Genomic DNA, 27617 nt, shown 5'->3' with positions numbered 1-27617 from the left:
TGAGATAATCAAATGATTTTTAGTGGTTTTGTTATTGATATGGTTGATTATGCTGATACTTTTTCTAATACTGAACTAGACCTGTATTCCTGTTAAAAATTCCACCTGGTCATGGTATATGATCTTTGTGACATATTGCTGTAATCTCCTTGCCAGCATTTTATTTAATTTTTTTGTATGGATAGTCATTAGGGAAATTGGTCTATAGTTTCTCTCTGTTTGAGTTAGGTATGAGTACCATATTTGTGTAATAAAAGGAATTTGATAGGACTCCTTTGCCTGTTTTTCCAAATACTTTATATCCAATAATGGTTTTTTGGAATTGTTCTTTAAATGTGTGGTATAATTCACTTCTGAATCCATCTGGTCCTGGGCATTTTTTCTTAGGGAGTTCATTTATGGATTATTCAATGTCATTTTCTAAGATAGAGTTAAATATTTTATTTCCTTTTTCTGCTAATCCGGGCAATTTATATTTTTGTAAATATTCATCCATTTCACTTAGACTATCAGATTTATTGGCATATAATTGGGCAAAACAGCTCCTAATAATTACTTTAATTTCCTCTTCATTGGTGGTGAATTCACCCATTTCATTTCTGATAGTGGTGATCTGCTTTTTTCTCTTTCTTTTTCTTAATCAAAGAAACTATGGTTTACCTGTTTTTTTTTCATAAAACTGGCTCCTAGTTTTATTTATTAGTTTAATGGTTTTCTTACTGTAAGTAAGAATAAAATTGAAAATTTTATTCACCTCTCCTTTGATTTTAAGGATTTCCAATGCGGTGTTTAATTGGGGATTTTTAATTTGTTCTTAATTAAACAACTGATATTTCTCCAACTACTTAAATAAGACTTTATTTGTATAAATAGTGTTTTATAATTATGTTCATGTAGTTCCTTAGTCTGTTTTGGCAGACATATTCCCAGGTATTTTGTACTGTCTACAATTATTTTAAATGGAGTATCTGTTACTATCTCTTCTTCTTTGATGGTAATATATAAAAAAGCTGATGATTTATGTGGGTTTATTTTCCTATTACTTAGCTATTAACTGTTTCAACTAACTTCTTTAGTAGATCTTGGGATTTTCCAAATATATCATCAGGTCATCTGCCAAAAGAGAAACTTTATTACCTCATTTTCCATTCTAACTCCTTCAATTTCTTTTTTTCTTTTCTAGAATTTCTAAAACAATATTGAATAATACTGGTGACAGTGTAGTTAAATTTAGTTAAATCTGTTTTAGCTTTAACTTTGTCTGAGATAATTTTTGCTATTCCTGCATTTTTTAGATCAGCTGAAGTATAATTCTACTCCAGCTCTTTATTTGAACTATGTATATCTTTAATTTTAATTGTGTTTCTTATAAACAATATATTGTTGGATTCAGATTTCAAATCCATTTTACTATCCATTTCCATTTTATGGTTGAGTTCTTCCCATATCAAAACTATCTGGTACTGCCTAAGAAACAGAAAGGCAGATCAATGAAACAGAGCAGACCTACAATACACAGCAGTTGCTGTTTGTCTTTCATTCTCAAAGAGGAGCATGACAGGGAGGTAATGCTATGACATGCAAGTGAACTGGATTTAAGTGAGGGAGGATTGTGCAAAGTCACCAGTCTCACATTATCCTCCAGAGACATCTGGGTCCAGTGGCCAGATATGGATCAGGACCCCTGGAGATGGTCCTCCATGCAGTGGGACGTCTTGGCCTTTTCAAGCTAAGGTCTTTAACAAGTCTCAGTTTGAATGAGGCAGCACCCATTTGATGATTAAAGTTTAATAAAAAATGAGTCAAAGAACAGCCCTTAAAAAAAAAAAAAAAAGATTTGGAGGGGAAGACCCTCAGAGTTTCTGGCCAAAACAGAAACAATTGTTATTTGCATTCATTCTGAGTCAATCAGGGCCCAAACAGTGACCAAATAGGGCTTGGTCTAGGATCAGAGTAATCTGAGGTTAATGTTGGTCTTAGAGAAAAAAACAAAACAAACTGAAAATTTTAGAGATTAAAATTTACATTCCCTTTGGGCAGAGCACCATTTGGGTGTGTGGTGTGGTGTGCCCACCAATTGGGTACAGAAACTATTTACCAAGACAAGGTCAAAATGGATGACAAATATAAAAGAAGATATCATAGGAAAATAATTTCTGAATAAATGAAGGATAAAGAGCATTGTGAGGAATCAAATAGAGAATTACAATTACATTAAAGAGGTTTTGCATAAACAAATAAATGTAGCCAAGATTAGAAGGAAAGCAGGAAATTGGGAAAAATATTTTTTTTACAGAAAATTTTTGATAAAGATCTCATTTCTCAAATACAGACTGAACCATATCTACAAGAATATGAATCATTCCCCAACTGATAAATCATTAAAGGATATGAACTTGCAGTTTTCAGATGAAGAAATCAAAGCTATCTATACTCATTATGAAAATAATGCTCTAAATCAATACTGATTAGAAAGATCCAAATTAAAACAACTTGAGATACCACCTCACATCTATCAGACTGGTTAACATGACAGAAAAGGAAAATGACAAATGTTGGAAGGGATGTGGAAAAATTGGTACAGTAAGGCACTGTTTTCCAAGTTGTGAACTGATTCAACCATTTGGGAGAGCAATTTGGAACTATGCCCAAAGAGCTATAAAACTACACATACCCTTTTGACCCAGAAATACCACTACATCTATAGCCTGAAGAGATCAAAGAAAAGGAATTATAGACACAAAAATATTTACAGCAGCTCTTTTTATAGTGGCAAAGAATTGGGAATTGAAGGGATGTCAATCAACTGCGGAATGTTCGAATATTCCTCTTCTTCCCCTCCATTGTAAAAGCTCTTTCTTGCCTCTTTTATGTGAGATGATTTACTACATTCTGCCTCTCCCTTTCTCTTTCTCCTAGTACATTCCTCTCAATGCTTAATTTTCTTTTTTAGATATCATCCCTTCATATTCAGTCCATCCTGTGCCTTTTGCCTCTCACTCTCTACACATATACATACACATATACCTACCTACCTATATATATATACTGAGAAAGATCTCATGAGTTACAAATATCTTTCTTTGTAGGAATGTAAACAGTTCAACTTTAATAAGTTCCTTATGGTTTTTCTTTCCTATTTACCTTTTCACGGTTCTCTTGATTCTTGTATATGAAAGTCAAATTTTCTACTCAGCTCTGGTCTTTTCAACAAGAATGCTTGGAAGTCCTCTATTTCATTGAATGTCCATTTTTTTCCCTGAAGGATTAGTCAGTTTTCTGGGTAGGTGATTCTTGGTTTTAATCCTAGGTCCTTTGACCTCTGGAATATCATATTCCAAGCCCTTTGATCTCTTAGTATAGAAGCTACTAAATCCTATGTTACCTTGATTGTGTTTCCACAATACTTGAATTATTTCTTTCTGAGTGTTTGTAATATTTTATCCTTGACTTGGGAGCTCTGGACTTTGGCTTTTCATGCCCAAATCTGTTATCCTTAACCTAGCCTAACCCTCCACTGTCTGTTACCTCTGGATTGACTTTTACTTTCCGCCCTTAATCCTATCAAAATATCTATGCCCAAATCTGTTACCCTTAGAGTAGCCTGGCCTTCCACTGTTTGTTATCTCCAGGTAGCCTTCAGCTACTTCCCACCTTTAATCCATTTTCTTCCTTCCTAGGTCCCACACTTATAGACAACACAAAATCCAGTAGACCTGAAAGATGAACTTCTCTTGTGTGAAACAAGGTTGTCAAATGAAGGCCAGCTTACTGTAAGTTGGAGCTGGACACACATTTTTCTGGAGTGGGCACAGTGATAGGGAGCGCCATGAAGCTGGCATGGGTTTTGCAATCAAAACTAATCTACTCAGCAAGCTGGTATGCCTGCCAAAAGGAGTGAATGACAGGCTCATGACAATGCGATTGCCACTCGCAGGAAAATGCCATGCCACCATCATCAGTGTCTATGCTCCCACCATGATGAACCCTGATGAGGTCAAAGAAAAATTTTACGAAGACCTAGAGACCCCTATCATCAATGTGCCAAAAGAGGACAAGCTTATAATTCTGGGTGACTTTAATGCTAGAGTAGGTTCAGACTACCAGTCTTAGCAGAGAGTCCTAGGGAGGAATGGAGTTGGAAACAGCAACAGCAATAGTCATTTACTGCTGAAGACTTGTGCATCACATGACCTTCTTATCAAACACTGTTTTTCATTTACCTAACGCAATAAAACTTCATGGATGCACCCTCGCAGCAAAACTGGCATCTAATGGCCTACGTGATTGTAAGGAGAAGAGTAGACAAGATGTAAGTGTGACAAAGGCAATATGTGGTGCCGAGTGCTGGACTGATCATACACTTATCCTTTCCAGGCTAAGTATTCGCATTCATCAAAAGTGCTGCCCCTCCAAGGCAAAATGACTACCACAAGACTCAATGTCAACAAACTGGAGCATTTCTCTGAGCGTAAACAGTTGATTGCTAACTTGGAGGGAATGTTGAGCCAACACATAGTTGGCAACAGTGGAGCAGAAAAGGAGTTGGCAGCTTTCAGAGATTTGGTGTACAGCACTGCATTTGCTCATCTGGGTCAGAACACTCACAAACACCAAGACTGGTTTGATGAAGATGATGGGGAAATTCAGAAGTTGCTAAACAAAAAATGAGAACTACACACGTTATGCCAGCAGGATTGTTCATCCACCTCTAAGAAGGCAGTATTTAATTCTATCAAAAGCAAAGTACAAGCAAAGCTTAGAGAGATGCAGGATTCCTGGCTCAGGAAGAAGGCAGATGAAATTCAGTTTGAGGCTGATAGTAACAATCCAAAGTGCTTTTATGGAAACTATTTATGGACCAAAAACCTATGTGATGCACCTATGGTGCATCACAACTACTCACTGCTGATGGAGGCACATTGATTAGTGATAAGGACATAGATCATAGAGAGATGGGCTGAACACTTCCATAGTGTTCTCAAGAGACCATCATCAATCATTGCTGAGGCCACTGTTTACCTCAGGTTGAAGTCAATGCCTCCTTCGCTCAACTTCCAATTGAAGAAGAGGTTTTGAGGGCCATTAGGCTCCTTTCATGTGGCAAAGCACCTGGTGCATTCTATTCCAGCTGAGATTTACAAGATAGGGGGACCACTGCTTATACAAAAGCTGACTGAAATTTTCCAGGTTATATAGCAAGAGGAAGTTACCTTCAGGAGTTCAAGGATGCCTCCATTGCTCATCTCTATAAAGGTAAAGGGAGTAGATTGTCCTGTGACAATCACGGGGGAAAGATGTCTCTCTTAGTCATTGCTGGCAAAATTCTTGCTAGAGTCTTCCTTAATAGGCTGATCCTTCACCTGGAAGATGGTCACATACCTGAGAGCCAGTGTGGCTTCAGAAAGGGCTGAAGAACAGTCGATATGGTGTTTCTTGCTTGACAACTCCAGGAGAAATGCCAGGAGCAGAACAGAGGTCTGTACATGTTTGTAGATCTGATCAAGGCCTTTAACACTGTTATTAGTGAGGGCTTATGGAAAATTATGTCAAAATTTGGCTGCCCAGAGAAGTTCATCAGTATTGTATGTCAGTTTCATGATGGCATGTTTGCCTAGGTTTTGGATAGTGGACAATGCTCTTGTGCCTTCCCAGTCACTAATGGAATGAAACAGGGCTGTGTGCTTGCTCCCAAGGTTTCAATGAGGATGAACACGGCATCAAGGTCAACTACCATACTGATGGCAAGTTCTTCAATTTGAAAAGGCTATAAGCCAAGACCAAAGTGGAGGAAGTGTTGGTGCATGATTTTCTGTCTGCAGATGATTGTGTACTCATTGCAGCCTCTGAAGCTGAGATGCAACAAAGTATGCATCAGTTCTCTGCTGTTTGTGATAATTTTGGCCTAATAATTAATACCAAGAAAACACACATGCTCCATCAGCCACACCATCCATACATGGAACCATTAATTACAACAAACGGAGAAGTTCTGAATGCTGTGGATAACTTCACTTACCTTGGTAGTGTACTTTCCAGGGATGTACACATTGACAATGAGGTTGATGCACACATTGCCAGAGCTAGCTCAATTCTGGGAGACTGAAGAAAAGCTGGGGACAGAAGAGGTATTAGCCTGACTACCAAACTGAAAGTCTACAGAGCTGTTGTGTTGACCTCATTGTTGTATGCCTGTGAAACATGGACAGTCTACCAGCGTCATGCCAGGAAACTGAATCATTTCTATTTGAACTGTCTTAGGAAGATTCTGAGGATCACTTGGTAGGATAAGGTATCAGACACTGATGTCCTTGCTTGAGCTGAACTGCCAAGCACTCAAACTATGGTTCAGAGAGCACAACTCTGATGGGCTGGCCATGTTGTTCGAATGCAGAACAGATGACTGCCAAAAAGACTATTTTATAGAGAACTCACATGGGGCAGGAGATCACATGGTGGTCAGAAAAAGTGATACAAGGACACTCTCAAGATCTCTCTCAAGAACTTTGGATTTGACTCTTCAACATGGGAATCACTGGCACAGGATTGGTCAGCATGATGTGCCCACATCAGAAAGGGTGCTGTGCTCTATGAGCAAAGCAGAATTGAGACAGCACAAAGTAAATGTAGGATGCACAAATTTGGAGTAATCACCCCCAAAATTCATACAGACTATCTGTGCCCAACCTGTGGTAGAGCATTTCGAGCTCGTATTGGTCTGATCAGCCACAGTGAGACACACTGAAACTTCACTTTATCAAGGTGATGTCATTTTGGTCCTCTTTGAAGACGAAGTACAACAACCTTTAGTCACCCCAGTCCCATCAAGACCCTCCCTAAACCCCTCCTCCCAGACTACTAGACCACCCCTAGTTCCCTCCCACAATCTTTCTGTATATAAGGCCCATCCCATTTCCATGAAGGTGCTCAGATTCCTAAAAGTCTAGCCAATAGTGAGATTTCTTAAGACTGTGGCCAAAGATGGTACAGTAGAAGCAGGGACCTGCTAGAGTACAACGGGCCAAATGGAAAAAGAGGACCAAAAACTCACTGAAGAAATGATTCCTTAAAAATTAGAATGGAACAAATGGAGCCTTAATGATTGTATGAGAAACCAAGAAATTATAAAACAAAACCAAAAGAATGAAAAAATAGAAGATAATGTGCAGTATCTCACTCGATAAACAAGTGACCTAGAAAATGGATCCAGGAGAGATAATTTTAAAATTATTGAACTGCCTGAAAGCTATTATCAAAAAGAGCCTAGACATCATCTTTCAAGAAATTATCAAGGAAAACTGCCCTGATGTTCTAGAACCAGAAGGCAAAATAGAAATGAAAAACTCCTAAGAATATTCTAGCCAAGTTCCAGAGTTCCCAGGTCAAAGAGAAAATATTTGGGGTTTTCTTAGCGAGGATATTAGAGTGGTTTGCCATCTTTTTTTCCAGATGAGACAACTGAGGTAAAGAGAGTTAAGTAACTTGCCCAGGGTCACACAGCTAGTAAGTATTTGAGGCCAGATTTGAACTCAGGGAGATGAGTCTTCCTAACTCCAGGACCTGTACTCTATCCATTGCATCTCTGCCCTTTGGTACACAATAGGTGCTATAAAAATGCTTATTTCCTTCTTCCAATTCTTTTTACCCTTATAAAACCTTCATTAGGCCTTACTATCCCCAAGAAATTATTGTTCTATATCATTCCTCTCTTTCTCAAATTCCTTGAAAAAGTTGCACACACATGTTATCTCCACTTCCTCTTCTTTATCAGTCATTCCTCTACTTTTGTAGTCTGGCTTTTGATTTCATCACTCAACTGAAACGGGCCTCTCCAAAGTTTCCAGTGGTCTCCTGATCTGATGGTCTTTTCTCAGTCCTAATCTTTCTCAACCTGTTTCATTTAACACTGCTGACTGCCTTCTCTTCCTGAATACTCCCTTCTCTTTGGTTTTTTATGTCACCACTCTCCTATCTAGCTCCTCTTCAGTCTCCTGTGCTGGTTCATTATCCATATAATGGCACCTAATTATAGGTCTTTCACAAGGATTTGGTCCTGGGTCTTTCCCCCTTCTTCCTCTATATTCTTTCAGTATCCTCCTTAGTTCACATGGATATAACTATCATCTTTATGCAGATGACTCTAGTCTTCTCTCTCATTCATATCTGTATCATCTATTGGATTTCCCAGTGATACCTTAAACTTAGTTCCTCTTCCTGTCAAAGGCACAAACAGCTTTACAATCTCCTAGATTCATAACCTAGGTATTATCTTTGATTTCTTTCTCTCACTCTATATATCCAATCAAATCTTGCTGGTTCAACTTCACAGCACTTCTCTAATCTGATCCTTTCTCTCTACTCACATGGCTACCAACTCAGTTCATGCTCTCATCTACTCTCACCCAGATTATTCTACTAGTCTCCTAATTGGTTTCCCTGCTTCCCTTCTCTCACCACTCTGGTCTATACTATATGATGTTGCCAAAGCAATTTTCCTTAAAGAAAGATCTAAACATCCTACTCAGCCTCTACTAGTGGTTTCCTATTTTCTCTGGGAACAAATATAAAAACCTATGCTTAGCTTTTAAAGTCTTACAGAACCTGGCCCTAACTTGTCTTTCCAGACTCAATGGACATTATTCTCCTTTCTGCACTCTGCTGGTAAACTGGCCTTCTTTCTCTTCCTCAAAGACAGTGCTTCATCTCCTGTCTCCTATGCCTTAATACTGGTCATCCCCAATGCCTAGAATGTATAATCTTCACTTCTAAGAGATATTTAGAATGTACTCTTTCCTTCCTTACCTCTACCTTCTCTTCCTTGACGATAGAGCATAAGCACTATGTTCTGCGTAAAGCCTTCCCCCCAACTGCTAGTGGTCTCCCTCCCAGACTATATTATATTTTAACTACTTTGTACATATCTGTATTTATTACCGTTATATTTTTATATGTACTTGTATATCACATTAGAATGCAAAGTCTTTGTGACTGGGGTTTCATTCTTTGTACTTGTATCTCTACTGCTTAATAGTCAGTGCCTGGAACATAGTAGGCATTTAATACTTGTTGATTAACTGATTATCATGTGAGAACATGTCAGAATGTCTTTACTGTATAAAGATATCCATATATTTATTTTGAAATGAAAACCCTGTGGTAACAATTATACTACATTGATTAGAGTTGTGTTTTTATGCTTTGACTAACACACACAAAAAAACCTACTTCACTTGACCATGCTATTCCTTCAAAATGCTGTCCTGTATCTTTTCCCTTTTACAGATGAACTACTAGAACTGATTTCTGCACTTGTATCAGTTTTCTTTAGTTTTTAATCCCCTGCAACATGGATGATTCCCACTTCACCTCTGCTCTCTTGAAGGTTGCCAACAATCTCTTAACTGCCAGATCTAATAGCTTTTTTTCATTTCTTATTCTACTTGATCCCTGTCCCCCTCTCTCTATTCTCTACGTACCTGTGTAAGCACTGTTTGTCAGTTTCTTTTGCTAGAACATCTGCTATGGGTAGGTGATCCAAAGCCTTTCTACTAGACCCTCCTCTTTTTATTCTCTCCCCTATTGATCTCACAAGATCAAAAAGGTTCAAGTATCATCTCTATATAGACAACTCCAAAATCTATAAATCCAGTCATAACTTCTCTTCTGGACTCCAGCCCTCTATTACTAACTACCTACTGGACATCTCCAACTTCCTGTCTCATAAGAATCTTGAATTTGTCATCTTCAAAATCAGTTTCATGTAACTCCTTCCCAAACCATTCTTTTGGTCACCCAGTCATCTGTAACATTGCATCTCATATCCATGCCTTTGTACAAGTGGTACCCCAGATTTAGAATGTACCCTTTCCTCATCTCTGTCTCTCATAATCACTAACCTTTTTCAAAGCACAGTTTAAGTACTGATTGTCACATCAGGCCTTTTCTGACTTTTCTAAATATTCACACCCTCTCTTTGACATTACCTTGTAATTTTATACTGAAAATACCCCTCTCGAGTATAGGAACTGTTTCACTTTTCTTTATCTCTATATTTTTTAACAATGTAAACAATCAATATTTATTGAATCAAACTGAATTGGGGAATTACCCACAAAAATTAAATCACAGTTCCAGATCCCTTCAAAAGAGAAAATGCTAATGATATCTATCTTATAAAGTTATTATGAAACTTGAATAAGATATTTATGCAGAGTGCTTTTGAAACCTTATGGTAAGAGATGAATGTTAACTATTATTGCTATTATTCCCCGACCCTCTCCACATCTTTCTCAGTAGTACTGTGTAGGAAGCAATTGAACTGGGTTATCTATACTAAGTTGTCTCATAACCTGAATCTCAAAACCCTCCCACATCACTCCATGCCAGAGTAATCTCTGCTTTATCAGTATTAACATTTTTACTGGTACCAATCAGTAACTGTATATAACAATTAACCCTCTCATACCGCCTTGTTGTCTCAAACTCTTTAACTGTGATGTACTTCTTCCCAAAGAGCAGTATGCTCCAGGACAAAGAAACTGTCTTACCGTTCTTGTATTCAACCAATATACCTAAGCACTGTTTCGAATATAGTAAACTCAGTAATTATTTATTACTACTTCAAAGGTCTGCCTTAGGCTACCCTGCCCCAAAGACAAAAAACAGAGATATAATTCCCATTTTCTGAGCTAAAACATGGAACATAATTGAAAATCTACAGAATAGAGAAGGCAGTGGGATACAACATAAATCTTTCAGCCTGGCATCTAAGGACAATTTAGCTCTTATGTGCTTTTCCAGTTTTAACTCCAGCTGCTTCACACCATGAAATCTAGTCTAACCCAAAAGAAATATTAGCTTTTTAGCCTATTACAAAACTGATCTTCCATCTCCCCTGAATCCCATTCCTTGAATGTAGTTCCTCTTAATTTCTGCCTCTGAGAATCCTTGAATTACTTCAAGATTCAACTTAGGTGCCACCTCCTTTGAAAAGCCTTCAGTGACCCCACCAGTTTGTGCTCTCTCTCAGTCAATTTCACTTCTATTATACATGGATGCATATTGTATACATAGAGTACAAAGTAGGCACCACAAAGGCAAGGGCTGTTATTTCTGTTACTGTACAACCAGGGCCTTCCATTGAGACTTGCATGTAGCAAACACTTAATTGCTGAGTTAAAAGGATAATTTGTTTTTAAGGAAATAAATTAAATAGTCAAAGTCAGCAAAAAAAGATATTACCAGATTTTTTTAAAAACCATTTTTTTAAAGACTCCATCAACAGCCTTATCATCCCCCCTTCAACACCCTCCCCCCACCCCATTCATGCTCCCAACTCTTGCACCCTGGAATGGATTATTTTTAAAGCCAGTGAAAAGCAACAGACAAAAACAGGGGAGGGAGAGATATGCAAAAAAGAGGGGAAGAGCGCCACGATAAGATGGGAAAATCCAAGAATAAAATCTCTAGTTGCAGATTCCCAAATGGCTTAATTAGTTAAATATTCTACTTTCTGTTTGGTTCAAAGCTGTTCCAACAAATGCAATGAAATTATGACATATAATTATGTAACTGTGAAGTGCTGAGAATAAAGAGACAATGGCATGCTATCCTAGCCACTTAAACCTTTGAAGAACCTGAGAAACTCCAGAAAGTTCCAGTCAAATTCTACTTTCCTTTTTCTTTCACTCCAGGTACCTCAGCTTAAAAAATAAATAAAACAAAACAAAAATTAACCACCTTTAAACTCAAAGTTGGATCAAGAGAAAGGAGAAAAAGGTACAAAATAAATACTTTTCTTTCTTATTTGGAAGCTAGAAACTAGCATAGTTTAGGTTTGTTACTATTACTGAAAAGAATTAGGAGATACAAGAAATGTGAAAACTAAATGCTATAAATGATTACAATGAACTATCAAAAAGCACTACTTAGTCCAGGGTATAAATGTTTTATAAGGATTTTTCTTTTAAAATCACAACTTACCTCTCAAACCATGCTTTTATACTGTGGGCAAAAGGTTCAGTGGGATACATTTGATTGTGTCTTAGATATAAAAGGATGTCTAAGAGTTTTCTTTCAAATTGATTATTCTTCATACCTTTTGCAAAGTCAAAGAAAGCCTGAAAAGTTTCCCAATTAGGAATTATTCTGTGATTAAGCATTTCAAGATACAGATTCCAAGCTAAGTTCAGTTCTTGGTGAAGAAGAGCTCCTTTAATACAGTCACCATAATTCTTTTTTGAAGGAGACATGACTTTTTTGATGTCTTCTAACAGGATCAGGGTCTCTCTCCACCTCTCTGAATGGATCAATCCCCGGATGAGAAGAGTATAACCTTCAGGTTCTAGAGTTCTGTACCTGGTCTTCAGAATTTCATAGACATCGATAACCTCTGCTGTCTGGCTCTGAGAAACACACAAAGTCAAGTATCCAATAAGTAGCTTATATCCCACGATGCCATTATTTTTTCTGGCTATCCAAGACAGCAGGGATTTTGCAATATCTATAGAGCAATTATATTTGATCATCTGTGCCATCATCCAATTTTCAAAAATGTCTTTTTTTTCAAAATTTTCCTTTACTTTCTCCCATTCTTCTGAATTCAAAGGTTTTGTTGGGAGTAACACAGGGCTGCTAATGGGAAAACGGTGTTGTTCATCTTTCTTACATCCAAGCATCTCTGATTTCTTCTTAGCAGTTCCAGCTGAAAACAAGGGATGATGGGAAACAGAAGACTCTGGCTTACTTCTGTTCTTACCACTCTTACTACTAGATATGGCCTTGGAAATAAGCAATTTCATTGCTTTGGTATTTTGCAGAAATGGTAACGTAAGAGAAAAATACCTCTGCTCTTTCTGACAAATGAGGAAGTAGGAGTATAAAACAGAGAATGTTTGGTTCCTGGGACTTGGTCCTTGATACAGTCTGTTCTTCCAAACCATCTGCAAACTCCGACAGAAAGACAAAAGGAAAGTCATTATCCAGGATGGAGACAGAGATCCAGGGACTGATTAAATACAAGAACACAGGGATGGGTAGAGGATCGTGAGGGGATCAAAATGGGCCAATTTTGAATAATGTTCAGTTTTTCAATGAAAAACAAGTTAAAATCCTTTCAGGAGAACACAAATATTTCACTGCAGGTAAGGGTGATTTTTCTCTAGGCACAAAGAGGCAGTCAGATTCGATATCTAGGACACAGCACTCTGCTTAAAGCTAAGGTTCTTCTAGGTACTGGAGTTCATAAGATTGTAGATTTAGAGATGCAAGTGGCCTTAGAAGTCATCTAGTCCAACTCCTTCATTTTAGAGATGAGGAAACTGAAGCCCAGAAAAGTTAAATGACTTTCCAAAGGTCACACAATAAGTGATACACCATAATTTGAATCTAGGTCTTCTGACTCCAAATGAGAGCTATTTCCTTATAAGCCAGTCAGAGAACCTAAAAATAAAAAACACATAGTAGAATATTAGCACCCCATCCAGGGTCACAAATGGTATTTAACAGCAATCTTACAAAAGGCTCATTTCAAGCACTGTGATTATACTCCTCATTTCTCACTAGGCTGTACTGCCTTGGAACTCCTCCACTGGTCCCAGGAAATTCATTAGGGTGATAACTTCATGAGATTTGATTAGCCTAGGAACTCCACCTCACCACTAATCTCTACTTGATTAGAGGATGAGGCCATGAAAGCTAAACCTCTATTGAATGAGAAACCACAGCCCAGAAATCTCCACATTCCTTATCTTTGAGACTTCTCTGACTAACTTCTCCAGTATGTCCTCAAATGAGCTACTACCTTCCTTCCCCTCTATAAATTTTCAGCTTCGTTTTATGTACTGGTTTTCTCCATTAGATTGCAAACTCCTTGAGAGTAGTGACTGTCTTTTTTGAATTTATATCTCCAGTCCAAAACCTGGCACATAGATGCTTAATAAATGTTTATTATTTATTTAAAGTTGAGGAAGCAATACAAAGTTTACATAACAGACCTTGTTTGAGAGCTTGAAGTTCAGTCTTTTGGGGAGAAAAGATACATACAGAGATAATAATTAATGCTCATATAGTGCTGTGAGGTTTGCAAAACGCTTATATATATGTATGTATGTATATATATATGTTACTTTATCTGATCATCACAATAACCATTACAGTGAAGGAGTGCCACCTAGGGGCCCATTGGGTTGAGTTCTAGACCTTAAAAAAGTTGTCGCTTGCTGGAAGCATCCAATATGGGACCAGACAGGGATTCCCACTGTCAACCAATCAACCAGTATTTATAAAGTACCTACTACATACCAGGAACTAAGCTAAGTGTTGAAAATATGAAAAGAATTAAATAATTCCTATTTTCAAGGAGCTTCTATACTAGAGGGGTGAGTGGGAGAAGACAACACAAAAAAAAGGAAAGGGAGATAACAAGTACATATATAAGTGTATACAGAATAAATATAAAAGGAATAAATACAAAGTATAACTACAAGATTGTTTGGGAGCGGGAAAGACTTCATAAAGAAGGTTGTTTGGGCTCCACCTTGAAGAGGAATTATGTGAGGTAGAAGTAAAGAGAGAGTACATTCCAGGTATGGGGGAAAGTAAGTGCAAAGGCACAGATGGGAGACTGAATGCTCTGTATGAGAAACAAGAGTGTAATTTGCCTGGATTGCAGAGTGCAAGAGGAGTAGTGTACAATGAGATTGAAAGATAAGTTGGGTCAGGGTTGTAAAGGGCTCTGAAAGCTAAACAGTTTCTATTTGATCCCTGAGACAATTAGAAGCTAATGGATTTTACCAGGTAGGGGTGTGATGGTCAGACCTGAAATTAAGGTAAATCACTTTGGTAGCAGAGCTGGAGGATGGACTGGAGTGTTAAGAGGCAGGGAGACCAATTAGGAAGGAAGAAAACATGCATTTAATAAGTGATTGCTACATGCCAGTCACTGTGCTAAGCACTTTACAAATGTTACCTCATCTTATCCTTATGATAACCCTGGGAGGTAGGTACCATTATTATCCCCATTTTACAGTTGAGGAAACTGAGACAGACAGAGATTAAATGACTTGCCCAGGTTCATACAGCTTGTAAGTGTCTGAGACCAGCTCTGAAGTCGGGTCTACTTTATTCCAGACCCAGTGCTCTCTATCTCTGTGCTGTCTAGCTGTCTCAAGGCAAGAGGCCACTGGAATGAATAGCCTAGGTATGAAGAGATGAGTGTGTGAACTAAGTTAGTGACTGTTTAAATAGAAAGAGGTCAAATATGAGAAATGTAGAGACAGAAATGGCAAGATTTGGCAACTGACTAGAGAAATGAAGTGAGGGTGAATTAGAAGTAAAGGTTATGAATCTGGGCCAGTGAGAGAAAGGATTATTTCTCTCTTGAAATAATAACTCAGTATTGAATCAGAACCAAAGTTTTTCCCTTTTTCTACTTCCTTATCCAGAAGTCAACCACTATGGAAAATCTTGCTCAAATCTTGCTCAAAGATTTTCCCAGGCCAAGACTTAATCAAAGACAGTAAAGGGAAATTCTAAGTTTAGGCTAATGTGTACATTCCTGCTCACTCCTCAGCTCTGGGAAAATGGTGATTTTCCCTTTTGTGAAACAGCTGATATTGAAATTGGTAGGTTTCATTGACCAAGATTTGGGTGATACAAGTCATATACACAAAGACCCTCATGTTAATATAGCTCAGCCTCTCATTGTAATATTCATTCTCTCATTAACTGTTAACCAATCAGAACTGATTGCCACCCTCAGGAATATCTACTCTTCTAGGTGAGCCTACTGCCATGAGGAATCTTTGGTCTAAGAGAGATGGCCAACTGGACAGCATTATTAATAAAATAATTAAATTACCCAGAAATTATGCCTCTCAAACTTTTAAAATGTCACAATGGCCATTAAGTTTGGAGGAAGAATGGATTTAAAGGAATAAGGAAGACAATAATGAGTCCTCTTTTGGACCCTTTGAGTTTGAGATATTTCCAGGATATCGAGTCTGAGATCTAGCAAACCTTGGTGATGTGAGACAGAGGCCAAGGGAAGATATCATAACTGGAGATAGGGATCTGTAAGTCATTTCCTCAGACATGCAAATCTGTTAGAGTTGATGTGGTCACTGAAGGATAAGAGAAACCAGGACAGAATCCTGTAAGACACACATAGGGACCATAATTTTGATTATGAACCAGCAAAGACCAAGGAGAAGTGGTTAGACAAGTGGAGGCAAAATCAGGTGGCATCATGAAAACTCACACAAGAAAATATTTGGGAGTGTCAAATGAAGCAGAAAGATGAATACCGAAAATAAAACTATCAGATTTTGCAATTAAGAGATCATAAGTAAGCCAAGAAAGTCAAATTATCTAATGCATATGTTGCCCAGCTCTGGTCAAGTCTCCACACTCCCAAAACAGCGAGTCCTGAGGAGCAACCGGACATTGATAAATTTTGTCATTGTTCTTCAGCTGTATCCAACTTTTCCTGCCCCATTTGGAATTTTCTTGGCAAAGACACTGGAATAGTTTGCTATTTCCTTCTCCAGATAATTTTACAGATGAGGAAATTGGGGCAAATAGGGTTAAATGACTTGTCCAGGGTCAGCTAGTCAGCTAGTACACATCTGAACTAGTACACATCAGGTCTTTCTGACTCCAGGCTGGGTGCTCTAGCCACTTCCATACTTAGCTAAAAACTTTAAAAAGTGGTATCGGCAATTAGGAAAAGAAAGATATGCATTCATCTTGTTAATCAGTGAAAATCCCAGCTGTACCATGTATAATGTAACTTTGTAGATATCGTTTCTCTTTATCTCCAAAATAAGGCTTGGACTAAATCTTAGGAAGTAAATCAGATTTAAAGCTAGAAGGGACTTCAGGGATCATCTAATTCCAACACCCTGTATCAGCAAGAACCCTGGCATACACAGGAGGGCCTGCTGTACAGGTTCTTAGATCTGCTTTTCTAAAAGGAAAGCAACTAGAATATATAGAGAACTGAGTCAAACGTACAACAATACAAGTCATTCCCCAACTGATAAATAGTCAAAGGATATGAACAGGCAATTTTCAGAAGAAGAAATTAAAGATATCTATAATCATATGAAAAAATGCTCTAAATCACTTTTGATTAGAGAGATGCAAATCAAAACAACTCTGAGGTACAACATCACACCTATAAGATTGGTAAACGTGACAGAACAGGATAAATGTTGGAGAGGATGTGGGAGAGTTGGAACACTAATTCATTGTTGATGGAGCTTTGGGCTCATCCAACCATTCTGGAGAACAATTTGGAATTATGCTCAAAAGGCTACAAAAATATGCATACCCTTTGACCCAGCAATATCGCTTCTAGGACTGTATCCCCAAGAGATCATAAAAATGGGAAAGGGTCCCACATGTACAAAAATATTTATAGCAGCCCTCTTTGTGGTGGCCAAAAACTGGAAACCAAGGGGATGTCCATCAATTGGGGAATGGCTAAATAAATTATGGTATATGAATGTAATGGAATACTGTTGCACTATAAGAAATGATGAACAAGAAGACTTCAGAGAGGCCTGGAAAGACTTATGTGAACTGATGCTGAGCAAAACGAGCAGAACCAGGAGAACTTTGTACACAGCAACGACCACAGTGTGCGAGAGTTTTTCCTGGTAGACTTGGAACTTCATAGCAATGCAAGGACTTAAAAAAAAAAAAATTCCCAATGGTCTTCTAAGGCAAAATGCCCTCCACATCCAGAGAAAGAACTATGGAATTCAATCACAGAATGTAGCAGACCATTTTTGTGTGCGTGTGTATTATGTTTTGGTTTGTTATATGATTTCTCCCATTCATTTTAGTTCTTCTACACATCATGACTATAGTGAAAATGTATTTAATAGAAATGTATGTGTATATCCTATAGCATAGTACGTCGTCTTGGGGAGGGAGAGGGGAGGTGTGGGGTAAGTAGGGGGAAAAAATCTAAGTTATATAGTAGTGATTGTAGAACGCTAAAAATAAATAAAATTAATAAAATTTAAAAAAAAATTAAAGGAAAGCAACTTCTGAGGGGGTCAACAATTATTTTAATCAAGCACAGATATCATTCACTTAGTTCAGGGCAAAAAGTCAGCACCCTGAACTTCAGAGAAAATACAAACAGAGAAACAAAGATCAACAAACTGGGCTTTCAACTGTTCAACCACAAGCCATACATACATCACAGCTCAACAGACAGATCCAACTGTCTGACTGTACAAACATAGTTACCAGAGAGAGAAAAGCCCCAGCATCTGGGTTTTCAGGGGGTGGGGAGGGCTCCTTAGAGGCTGCCCAAAGTCTCCTCCGCCAGACACACACTTCCAAAAAGTAAACCTAAGTAAAGTAAAACCTCACCTGGGAGTATTTATATACTCTTCTGAGCCAGAGGGCATCACCACCCTAGAGAACCACTGCATTAGAAATTAACAAAAAGTGTGGGCCTCCCCTAATCAAGCTTCCCTTAATTGGCAGGCCCATGGATGAATGGGGAAGATCTTTAACTCTCTAGCTAACAATACACACCCCTATCCCCCACTCCCATTTTTCTGATGAGAAAACAGAGGCCTGGACAATTTAAGGGACTTGCTTACAGTGATACCTCACATCTGGGATTCCACTATAAACTAGGAGTGTTATTTCATTTAACACTTTACATTTAAAGCGTCCTGAAACTCAAAGAGATCAAATAACCTTAAGGCTTCACCTAGTTACGTCAGAACTGATATCTGGGTTCAACATTTTCTGCACCTTGTTACCCATTAGGAAAGCTGCTCTCAGGAGGGACTAATGTTCCCCAACACTGAAGAGAACTCCGGCTACCCTTAACCAATTACCTTAAGTAAAAAGCCTGCGGAAGCTTTTTTACAGCTGCTAAGAACTGGGGCCCTCCATCTTCTCAATGCCTACATGAAGTCATGCCCCTAACTCCATGTGAAGTGTTATTCTAAGCTAGGGACGATTTTTTTTAAAATTTAAGAATCAATTTACGTCTCACAATACGACCTCCTAAGATCCTATAAAGGACCCAGAAAAGCACTCTTTCCAAGAGAAAAAAAAAACCGCCCCCAAACTCCAGGAACTTCCAATGAAATGCTGACACCCACCTCCCGATGGAGGGAGACTCGGAGTGCGTGGGGGCAGATGGGGACAATTTTCTATTTTTTGGCCAATTAGGTCATTTGTTTTGCTTGACTACATGTGCTTGTAAAAAGGGCTTTTTCTTAATTGCTTAACGGGCGCTTGGGGAGGGAAGAGTGAGGGAAGGGGGAATCTTCGACTGAAAATAAAATTTAAAGAAAAAAAGTCAGAAACGCAGAAACTACCTTTCCCAACAGGCTTTGCGATCCCATCTCAAAGCATGGATGCGGTAGATTGTGGGTACTGTGGGTCACCGGGAGGAAAAGAGAAATGAAAAAAAAACCAACCAAGTGCCATCAAACAGCTTCAGACCCCCTTACTCCATTTCCCGAAGGAGCAGAAGCGCTTGGTTCAGTCCTTCGTGTCTCTCGTCGTCCTGGTGACCCGGAGCTACACACAACTTAGGCCCGCGCCCACCCAAGGGGAACTCACCGTGCGGGCGCCGGCGGCAGGGAAGGGACAGCTGCTCGGGCGGAAGTGCGCAGCGGCACGCTCTCCTCTCGACGTGGGCCTCACGTGACGATTATGGAGCTGGAAAACGCGGGAAAGAGAAGAGACGGCAGCTCTTTAGAAGGAAATCGCGAAGAGGGCAGTTGACGCTGACTGCCATCCACCTTCCGTACTTTCTGTCGAATAATAGACCTTCTCCTGGGGGGGGGTCGGCCGTTAACGCCTGTGTGCCTCTCCGCTCACACTTCCGCCCGGACCTAAGATGGACGACGAGCGTCACCCTCCTCGGGACCGCCCTCCTTTCCCCGCCCCACTCCCTCCCCAAATGACTACGGTGGCCTGCTTCGGGGGCTCTGGAGACGGAGCCACTGCGCAGCCGTTAGTGAAGAGCCACGGTCTGAGGCACCACGCAGGGATCCATCTATGGACTGGAGAGAGGTGCTTCGCAGACGGTTAGCAGCCCCAAAATGTGAGTAGGAGAAGTTGGGCGGACACGGAGAGGTCGGGGAGGCAGGGGCGGCCGGGGTCCTCGGCGCCTGCGGGTCACGGGCCTGGCGGCAGGGCCGGTGCCTCAGCTGCTAGGTGGCCGCGGCTCCCCAGTGTCGGGGAGAGGTGGCCCTGGGGCTTTCTCTGCCTTTCCGCCACCACCTGGATGAAAACCAGTCAATTTGTACCCAGAGTCTTATGTTCCTATCCCCGTGTGCCCTCTAGACCCTGGGAGCTTATGCGCAAGTACAGAAGAGACGGCCCTGGGAGGCGTGCCCCCTCTTTTCCAGGGTAACACCCCAAGGCTTGGAGTGCTTTGGGGACTCTTGTGGGTTTTTAGGCCTGCTTAAGTGCTGTGTTCTTCCTCCTTCGTTGCGGAAGAAGACCATGCCGTCAGAGAATGATGACACGACTTGCACTTGACTTTGTTTTGAGTGAGGGAGGGCTGTGCAGGTCACCAGCCTCACTTCTCCTCCAGAGCCATCTGAATCCAGTGACCTGATATTCCTCAGGATGACTGGAGATGGCCCAGGATGCAATGGGAGACCTTGGCCCTTTAAGTCTTGGCCTTTTCAGGTACTGGCTTACAGGGAGGTGATGCTCATTGAGTGAATAAATAGACCTCTTTAAGAAGTAGTCATGGGGATGGCCTTTTTAATGAACAAAAGAAAAATAGCAGAAAGAAAAGAAAAGGAAAAAAACCAGAAACTGTTACTAGTGATAGCACTCTAAGCCAGCCATTAAATGGAGCTTGGGCTGGGACCTCTTGTTGTCCAGCCCATCAGCTTCAGAGTGCACTGGGTTTATGGTTTGGGGAACAGGAAGGAAGGGAGGGAGGGAGGAAAGGAAGGGAGAGGATCAGCTGGGTTACCCAGCTTAAATGCTTAGATCTGTAGGAGATATTAAGCAAACACAGTTGACAACCCAGGCTCACCACCTAAGTTGTCAACCTTGACTCCTCACTCTTTCCCTCCCTTCCAAAATCCGGTCAACTCTCCAGTCCTGTCATTTCAACCTTCATAGTACCTCTGGGGCAGCTAGGTGGTGCAGTGGATAGAGCACCAGTGCAGGAGTCAGGAAGACCTGAGTTCAAATATCACCTCAGATACTTAACACTCACTAGCTGTGTGACCTTGGGCAAGTCACTTAACCCCAATTGCCTCATCCTGGGTCATCTCCAGTCATCCTGATGAATGATGGTCAGTGGATTCAGATGGCTCTGGAGGAGAAGTGAGACTGGTGACCCTCCCTCACTCAAAACAATGTCAAGTGCATATCATATCATCATTTCTCTGATGGCATGGTCATCTTTGGCAACGAAGGACAAACACTCACGGTACCTATAGTATATGTACCCCTTCTTTCTACTGATACTAATACAGGCCCTCATTACCTCATACGTCTAGATTGCAGTGCCCTATGGGTTGTTTTCCCAGCCTCAAGTCTCTCCGCATATCCATTCTATCATCCACTCAGCTGTCAAATTGATGTTCCTAAAATGCAGATCTGACGCTATTCGAAAAACTCCAGTGACTCCCTTCTACTTCCAGGATTAAATTATGAAATTTTCTGTTTAATTCTTAAAGCCCTTTATTATTTTGCCCCTTTTTCTACGTTTCTAGTTCTCATACCCCCTTTCTGCCTTTCATGTACTCTGCAGTTCAGTGACGCTGACCTTAACGTTTCTTGTATACGACACTCCGTTTTTTAATTCTGAGTGTTTTTACACCCCTGATGCCTGGAATTCTCTCCCTTCTCTTCATTGCCGTGTAGCTTCCAGTCCTCTTCAGTCTTAGTGCCTTCCTTCTGAGACCTATTTTTCTGGCTTATATTTTTTTTGTACATAGTTGTTTGCATGTTGACATCTTTGAAATTCCTCATTGGTCACATTATTATCATAGTCTGGAACCTCCCCCCTACCACTCTTTACCTCACCAGTTGCCCTTTGAGTGAAATTAATTTTTAATATTTGGAAATTATAATATCCCATCTTGCAACATTTGTTTATGAAAGAAATTGATTTTTGTTTCTGTAGGAAGCTTGGGGTCAAAGAAGTCCTGCAGTTTCCCAAAGGCAGTCCAACCTGCTGTTCTCTACCTTTTCAACTCTGATATGAACCATCTTGTCCATTAATTTGCATTTCAGAAATAGGTCTATATATTCAGTCCATCCAAATTCATGTTCTGTCCAATCGCTATTTCTAAAGTGCAGGTCTGACCATGTCAGTGCTTCTCTCAAGAAGCTTCAGTGGCATCCCATTGCCTTAGAATAAAATACGATCTCCTCTCCTCTGTCTTTTCTACCATGCCCTAAGACTTAGGAAAATTTCATCCCGTAAGATCCTTTTTGGTATTCTACTTCATCACCATCCCTTTGATTGGTAGGTAGAACCATGAACTCCAAAACCTCTATTTAAGGAGGGAGCTCAGCTCAGAACCTCAGCGCATTTCTCACATGGCTGTACAACTTTGGAACTTCTCTTGATTTTTCCACCATGCCCCCATGTTGCGTACCTTCCACAGCACCTTCTTCCTCTGCTTTTCAATTTCTTTTTGTGGGTTATTTTCAACTTCCTTTTTTGTATTGTCTTTCTATGTTAGATTGTTAGCTCCTTGAGGACAGGGGATGTCTTTCTTTTTTCATTTTTGTATCTCTAGTGCTTAGGACACTGCCTAACACATAGTAGGTACTTAATAAATGTTATTGACTGACTGACTCTATATGACACTTAAGTTCCTTCACAACCTGAATCCAAAACCTACCATTCCAGATTTTCTCTTTTTTTCGTTTACCTTGCTATATACGTTATACATGTGTTTTGTTGATTCTATCAGGTTTTTGATTACTTTTGATTACGCAAAGGACATTAACTTAATCCATATATGAAAAACTAAATGGATGAAAAATGCTTATTGTCTGGACGTGTGGTGGGAAAGCTACTTCATGGAATTTGTATAACAGTACCGACAGTGGGATAGGAATGTCTAATGAGAGATAGATCCAAAAATAAATTGGAAGAAGAGAGCAGTCTGGATTATTTGTAATATTAATAGCTGATGTTTTACATAATATTATCTTATCCTTGAAGAACCTTATTGGTTAATATTGGTTAGTAGGACCTAGACCAAAATCTTGCAATGGAGGGAATAATGGAATTGTTAACATTACAGTTTGATTGAAATTTTTTCTGAATGGAACAAGTAAACCACTGAAATGTTATGAATGAATAAAACATTAAGTGCTTACCATGTTCAAAGCACTGTGCTTAGTACTGGAGATACAAATAGAAAAGACAGTCAAGGAGCTCACATTCTAATAGAGAAGATAACACATATGGAAAGTTTCAGCAGCATATCACATAAGAAAATCTCATGGTTCTTAGATTACAATGGCAGAGCAGATGGTAGCACCTTTTTTTTTTTTTAACATCATTTCCTTGATGAATGATACCAGTTTCTGATGTTGTCTGATAATGCCAGGGACTATAGTGGGAAGAACTGTGACCATAGCACCTGTAGGAACAGTTGCCAGGCTTCTTCCCCACAGCAGTTATTTCCCAGGATGATGACCTGAGGCCACAGGCTTGGAGACACTGGCATTTTCAAGGCTCTGGGGTTCAGAGTCCTGAGCTGTTTCCATCAGAATCTAAGGGGAAGATGGTAGTCAAAGTGATAGTGGTGGTTTGACTTGCCTGGCACAGAATACCTTCTGTCTCTCCCTTAAGGTGCCTTGCTGCTTTAGCTAGGCTGACTTATCTGCTCTGTTTGTGTCTGTTGGTTGGCAGTTGGTGGGCATATCTGGCCCCTTCTCCACAGGAGTTGTCTCCCCAGCTGCTGATCAGGAGGGCAGGGCTAGAAACAAGGACTGATGGTTTGGAAGATTCTGCCACTCCCTCTACTTAGCTGACTGTTGGAAGCAGTTGGTCACAGTTGTTCCTGATTGTTATGAGGAAGAAGGAGCCTTCTCTGCCTTTTTTCCTTGTAATGTTAATAATAATAGCTAACATTTATATAGTGCTTATTATGTGCAAGGCACTGTGCTGAGTGCTTTATAATTATTATCTCTTGAGCCTTACAACAACCCTGGGAAGGAGGTGCTGTTTTTAATTTCATTTTACAGTTGAGGAAACTGAGGCACACAGGCTAAGTTATTTGCCCAGGATCATACAACTAGTAAATGTTTGAGGTAGGATTTAAACTCAGGTCTTCCTGACTCAGGCCTAGTAGGCACTGCTATTCCCAAGTTTCTTGGGCTTAGAGTCCTAGGCTATCTCATGGTGGTCTGAGGGGAAATGGTGTTCAAGGTACCAGTGGTTGGTTGGAGAGGAGGGAAGGGAACAAGAATTTATTAAAAGTGCCTGCTATACAAGAGGCATTGGCAGGTGCTATTATTATCCTCATTTAACAGTTGAGGAAACTGGAGTTAAGTGACATGCCCAGGGTCACACACCTAAAAACTATCTAAAGCTGGATTTGAATTCAGTTCTTCTTGACTCCAGGTCTGGAGCTCTATCTAGCCAACCTAACTTCTTCATGATTGGTGGTGATGGTGATTTGACTTGCTTGGCATGTGCTATTTCCTGTTTCTCCTTCACCATGTCTTGCTGTTTTAGATATACTGGCTTGCTTCCCCTGTATGTGACAATGGCTGGCTTCTTCTCCAGGGAGTTACTTCCCCGGATGATACCTGTGTGGGCTGCTCTGGAAGCAGGACTAGGGGTCTGGGAGGGGTTGCTATTACCAGGACTTTGGTGCCTGTAACATGAATGTCTTTTATCCAAATGACATATTAAAATTTTATTGTTCTGCAGAAGGTTTTTTTTTTTCTAGCAGGCTATATAATAAATAGAAAGAGAATAAAGTCAATGAAACTAGAAGGTACATATGGCACACAAATGACGATATGATATATCTTTCATATTAAACACATCTGTGTGTGTTCATCTTTTCTGTTATCAGCAAAAAAAAGTGAAAAAGAACTTAAAGATGAAGAAATGGATCTGTTTACAAAATACTACACAGAATGGAAAGGAGGTAGAAAAAATGAAAATGCATTCTACAAATCTATTCCACGGTTTTATTATAGGGTAAGTAATAGAGTTAAGCAATGAAAGAGCCTAGAATTTTTATGTTATTGAAGTCTTTAATGTAGATGGCATCAGGATATTTTATTTAATATCAGTCAATTGAGATATATTTAATGTGGTAACTATTTTTGGACTTTTGTTCCCATAGAACTTAAAATTGTCATAAAACAAAATTGAGCACTAGAAGACCTAAAATTTTTTTCTACCACCTCATTTTATTTTATTTGTTAATTAAATTTTCTTTTTTACAGTCAATGAACATCTACCTTCTCTCTGTTACGAATGTGATAGTCAAGCAAAACAGATTTCTGTATATATGTATGTGTGTATGTGTATGTGTGTGTGTGTGTGTGTATGTAAAATATATACTCTGAAACATTACCTTTCTCTCAGGAGATAGGTAGTGTGTTTCATCATGAGCCCTCTGAAATTGTTATTGGTCATTACATTGACCATAGTCCCCAAGTCTTTGGAAAGTTATTTGTCTTTATAATATTGTTGTTATCATATAAATTGGTTCTGTTCACTTCACGCTGCATCAATTCATATAAGTCTTTCTAGTTTTCTCTTTTCCTCTCTTTAGGATATATACCTACTAGTGGTATTTCTGGGTCAAAGGTTATACAAAGTTTAATAGCTTTTTGAGTACAATGCCAAACAGCTCTCCAGAAGGCTAGACTAGTTCATAGCTCCACTGTCCACAAAAACATTTATTAAATACCTACTTGTGTGCCAGACAGAGAGTGCTGAGTGCCCAGGACACGAAAGAAAGGCAACCCCCCAAAAAACAAACAAACAAAAAACAATTGTCCCCATTCTCAAAATGCTTTACAGTTTAATGGGAAAGGCAACATACAGACTTTATGCAAGCAAGATATATATATAAATTGGAGATAATCTTAAAAGGAAGGCCCTAAGATTAAGGAAGAATGAGAAAGCCTCCTTGCAAAAGATAGGACTGAGACTTGAAGGAAGCCAGGAGATAAGATGAGGAGGGAGGGAGAGCATAGGGAGCAGTCAGTCAAAATGATTGGAGTTAGAAGACAACAGTATCTTGTTTGCACTCTGCAAAACGTGTAGAGGTATAAGAAGACAGGAAAGGTAGGAAGGTTATGTAGACCCTTAAAAGCCAAATATGGTATTTTATGTTTGATTCTGGAGGTAATAAGGAGTCACTGAAGCTTATTCAATGGCAAAGTAGGGGTAGTCAAACTAATGGGTGTGAGCTAGAACTTCAGAGTTGTTTTAATTTGTATTTCTCTATCAGTGATTTAGAGCATTTTTTTATACAGCTGCTTATAGCTTGGATCTATTCCTCTGAAAACAACTTTGGTCTTTTATCAATTGGAGAATGGCTCCCCAATTTAAATTATTTCCCTAAATATTTTGGAAATGAAACCTTTGTCAGATAAACTTGCTGCCAAGACTTTCTCATTAACCTGCATCTCATCTGATTTTAACTGCATGAGTTTTGTTTATGTAAAAACTTTTAAATTTTATGTAATCAAAATTTGATTGATTGATAAACATTTTTTATGTTTACAATGCCTACTATGTGCCAGGCACTGTGCTAAACTGTGGGGATACAAAAAGGTAAAAGACAGTCCCTGTTTTCAAGGAATGAGCAATCCAGTGAGGGAGATAACGTTAGCAAATATATACAGAGCAAGCTACGGACAGGATAAATAGGAAATTACTAATAGAGGGAAGGTACTACAATAAAAAAAAGTCTAGGAAGGACTTATAATAAAAGACTAACTAAAATTAGGACACAAAGGAAGCCAGGGAGGTCTGTAGGCGGAGTGGAGGAGGGAGAAGTGTTCCAAACATGGGAGATAGTCGGAGAAAATGATGGGAGCTGAGAGATGAAATGTCTTGTTTGTGGAACAACCAGAAAGTTAGTGTCTCTGGATAAAGGAGTATATGGCAAGGAGGAAGGTGTAAGAAAACTGGAGAAGTACTAGGCAGCTATGTTATGAATGGCTTTGAATGCCAAACAGAGCTTTTGTATTTAATCCTGAAAGCAGTAGGGAGCCGCTAGAGTTTATTGAAAAGGAGGCAGGAGTGTATGATGGTCCAACCTGCGATTCAAGGAAATGAATTGGAGTGGGCAGAGACTTGCAACAGCAGGGTATTATAATAGTCTAGGTATGAGGAAATGAGGGCCTCCCCTAGCATGGTAGCCAGTTAGAGAAAAGAAGAGGAATTATTTGAAAGATGTTGCAGAGGTGAAATTGACAGCCCTTAGCAACAGATTAGATATGAGGGGTGAGAGATAGTGAAGAATCCAGGATGGCTCCTAGGTTGCAAGCCTGAGGAATTGGGAAGATAATGTTGCCCTCCATAGGTCTAGCAGGTAATTTTTTCTCTGCTTCTCTGATTTGTTTTTGATATCACCCTTTATGTCTAAGTCAGGTGCCCATTT

The 27617-nt window shown here is 39.5% G+C and overlaps 2 protein-coding genes across 4 annotated transcripts in view; one reads left to right on the top strand and one right to left on the bottom strand.

The window, feature by feature from the left end:
* The window catches only part of PRORP (protein only RNase P catalytic subunit), a 70061-nt gene extending 50338 nt beyond the window's left edge, over positions 1 to 19723 (bottom strand). The window contains exons 1-2 of the mRNA XM_072629717.1: positions 19603 to 19723; positions 11983 to 13440 (exon numbers count right to left, since the gene is read on the bottom strand). Of these exons, the coding sequence (XP_072485818.1) occupies positions 11983 to 12977 (995 nt within the window). The 5' untranslated portion in view covers positions 12978 to 13440; positions 19603 to 19723. The remainder of the gene's footprint in view (positions 1 to 11982; positions 13441 to 19602) is intronic.
* A 262-nt stretch (positions 19724 to 19985) lies between these two features.
* PPP2R3C (protein phosphatase 2 regulatory subunit B''gamma) overlaps positions 19986 to 27617 on the top strand; it is a 28447-nt gene continuing 20815 nt past the window's right edge. The window contains exons 1-2 of one of the 3 annotated variants that reach the window (XM_072629724.1): positions 19986 to 20089; positions 25065 to 25192. In XM_072629724.1, the coding sequence (XP_072485825.1) occupies positions 20044 to 20089; positions 25065 to 25192 (174 nt within the window). In that variant the 5' untranslated portion in view covers positions 19986 to 20043. Of the gene's footprint in view, positions 20090 to 23536; positions 24087 to 25064; positions 25193 to 27617 lie in introns of those variants that run through there. The other 2 variants (XM_072629725.1, XM_072629726.1) reach the window with 2 other exon arrangements.

This window comes from Notamacropus eugenii, chromosome 1, assembly GCF_028372415.1.
Source record: "Notamacropus eugenii isolate mMacEug1 chromosome 1, mMacEug1.pri_v2, whole genome shotgun sequence".
Lineage (NCBI taxonomy): Eukaryota > Metazoa > Chordata > Mammalia > Diprotodontia > Macropodidae > Notamacropus > Notamacropus eugenii.
This window is presented reverse-complemented; position numbering and strand designations above follow the sequence as displayed.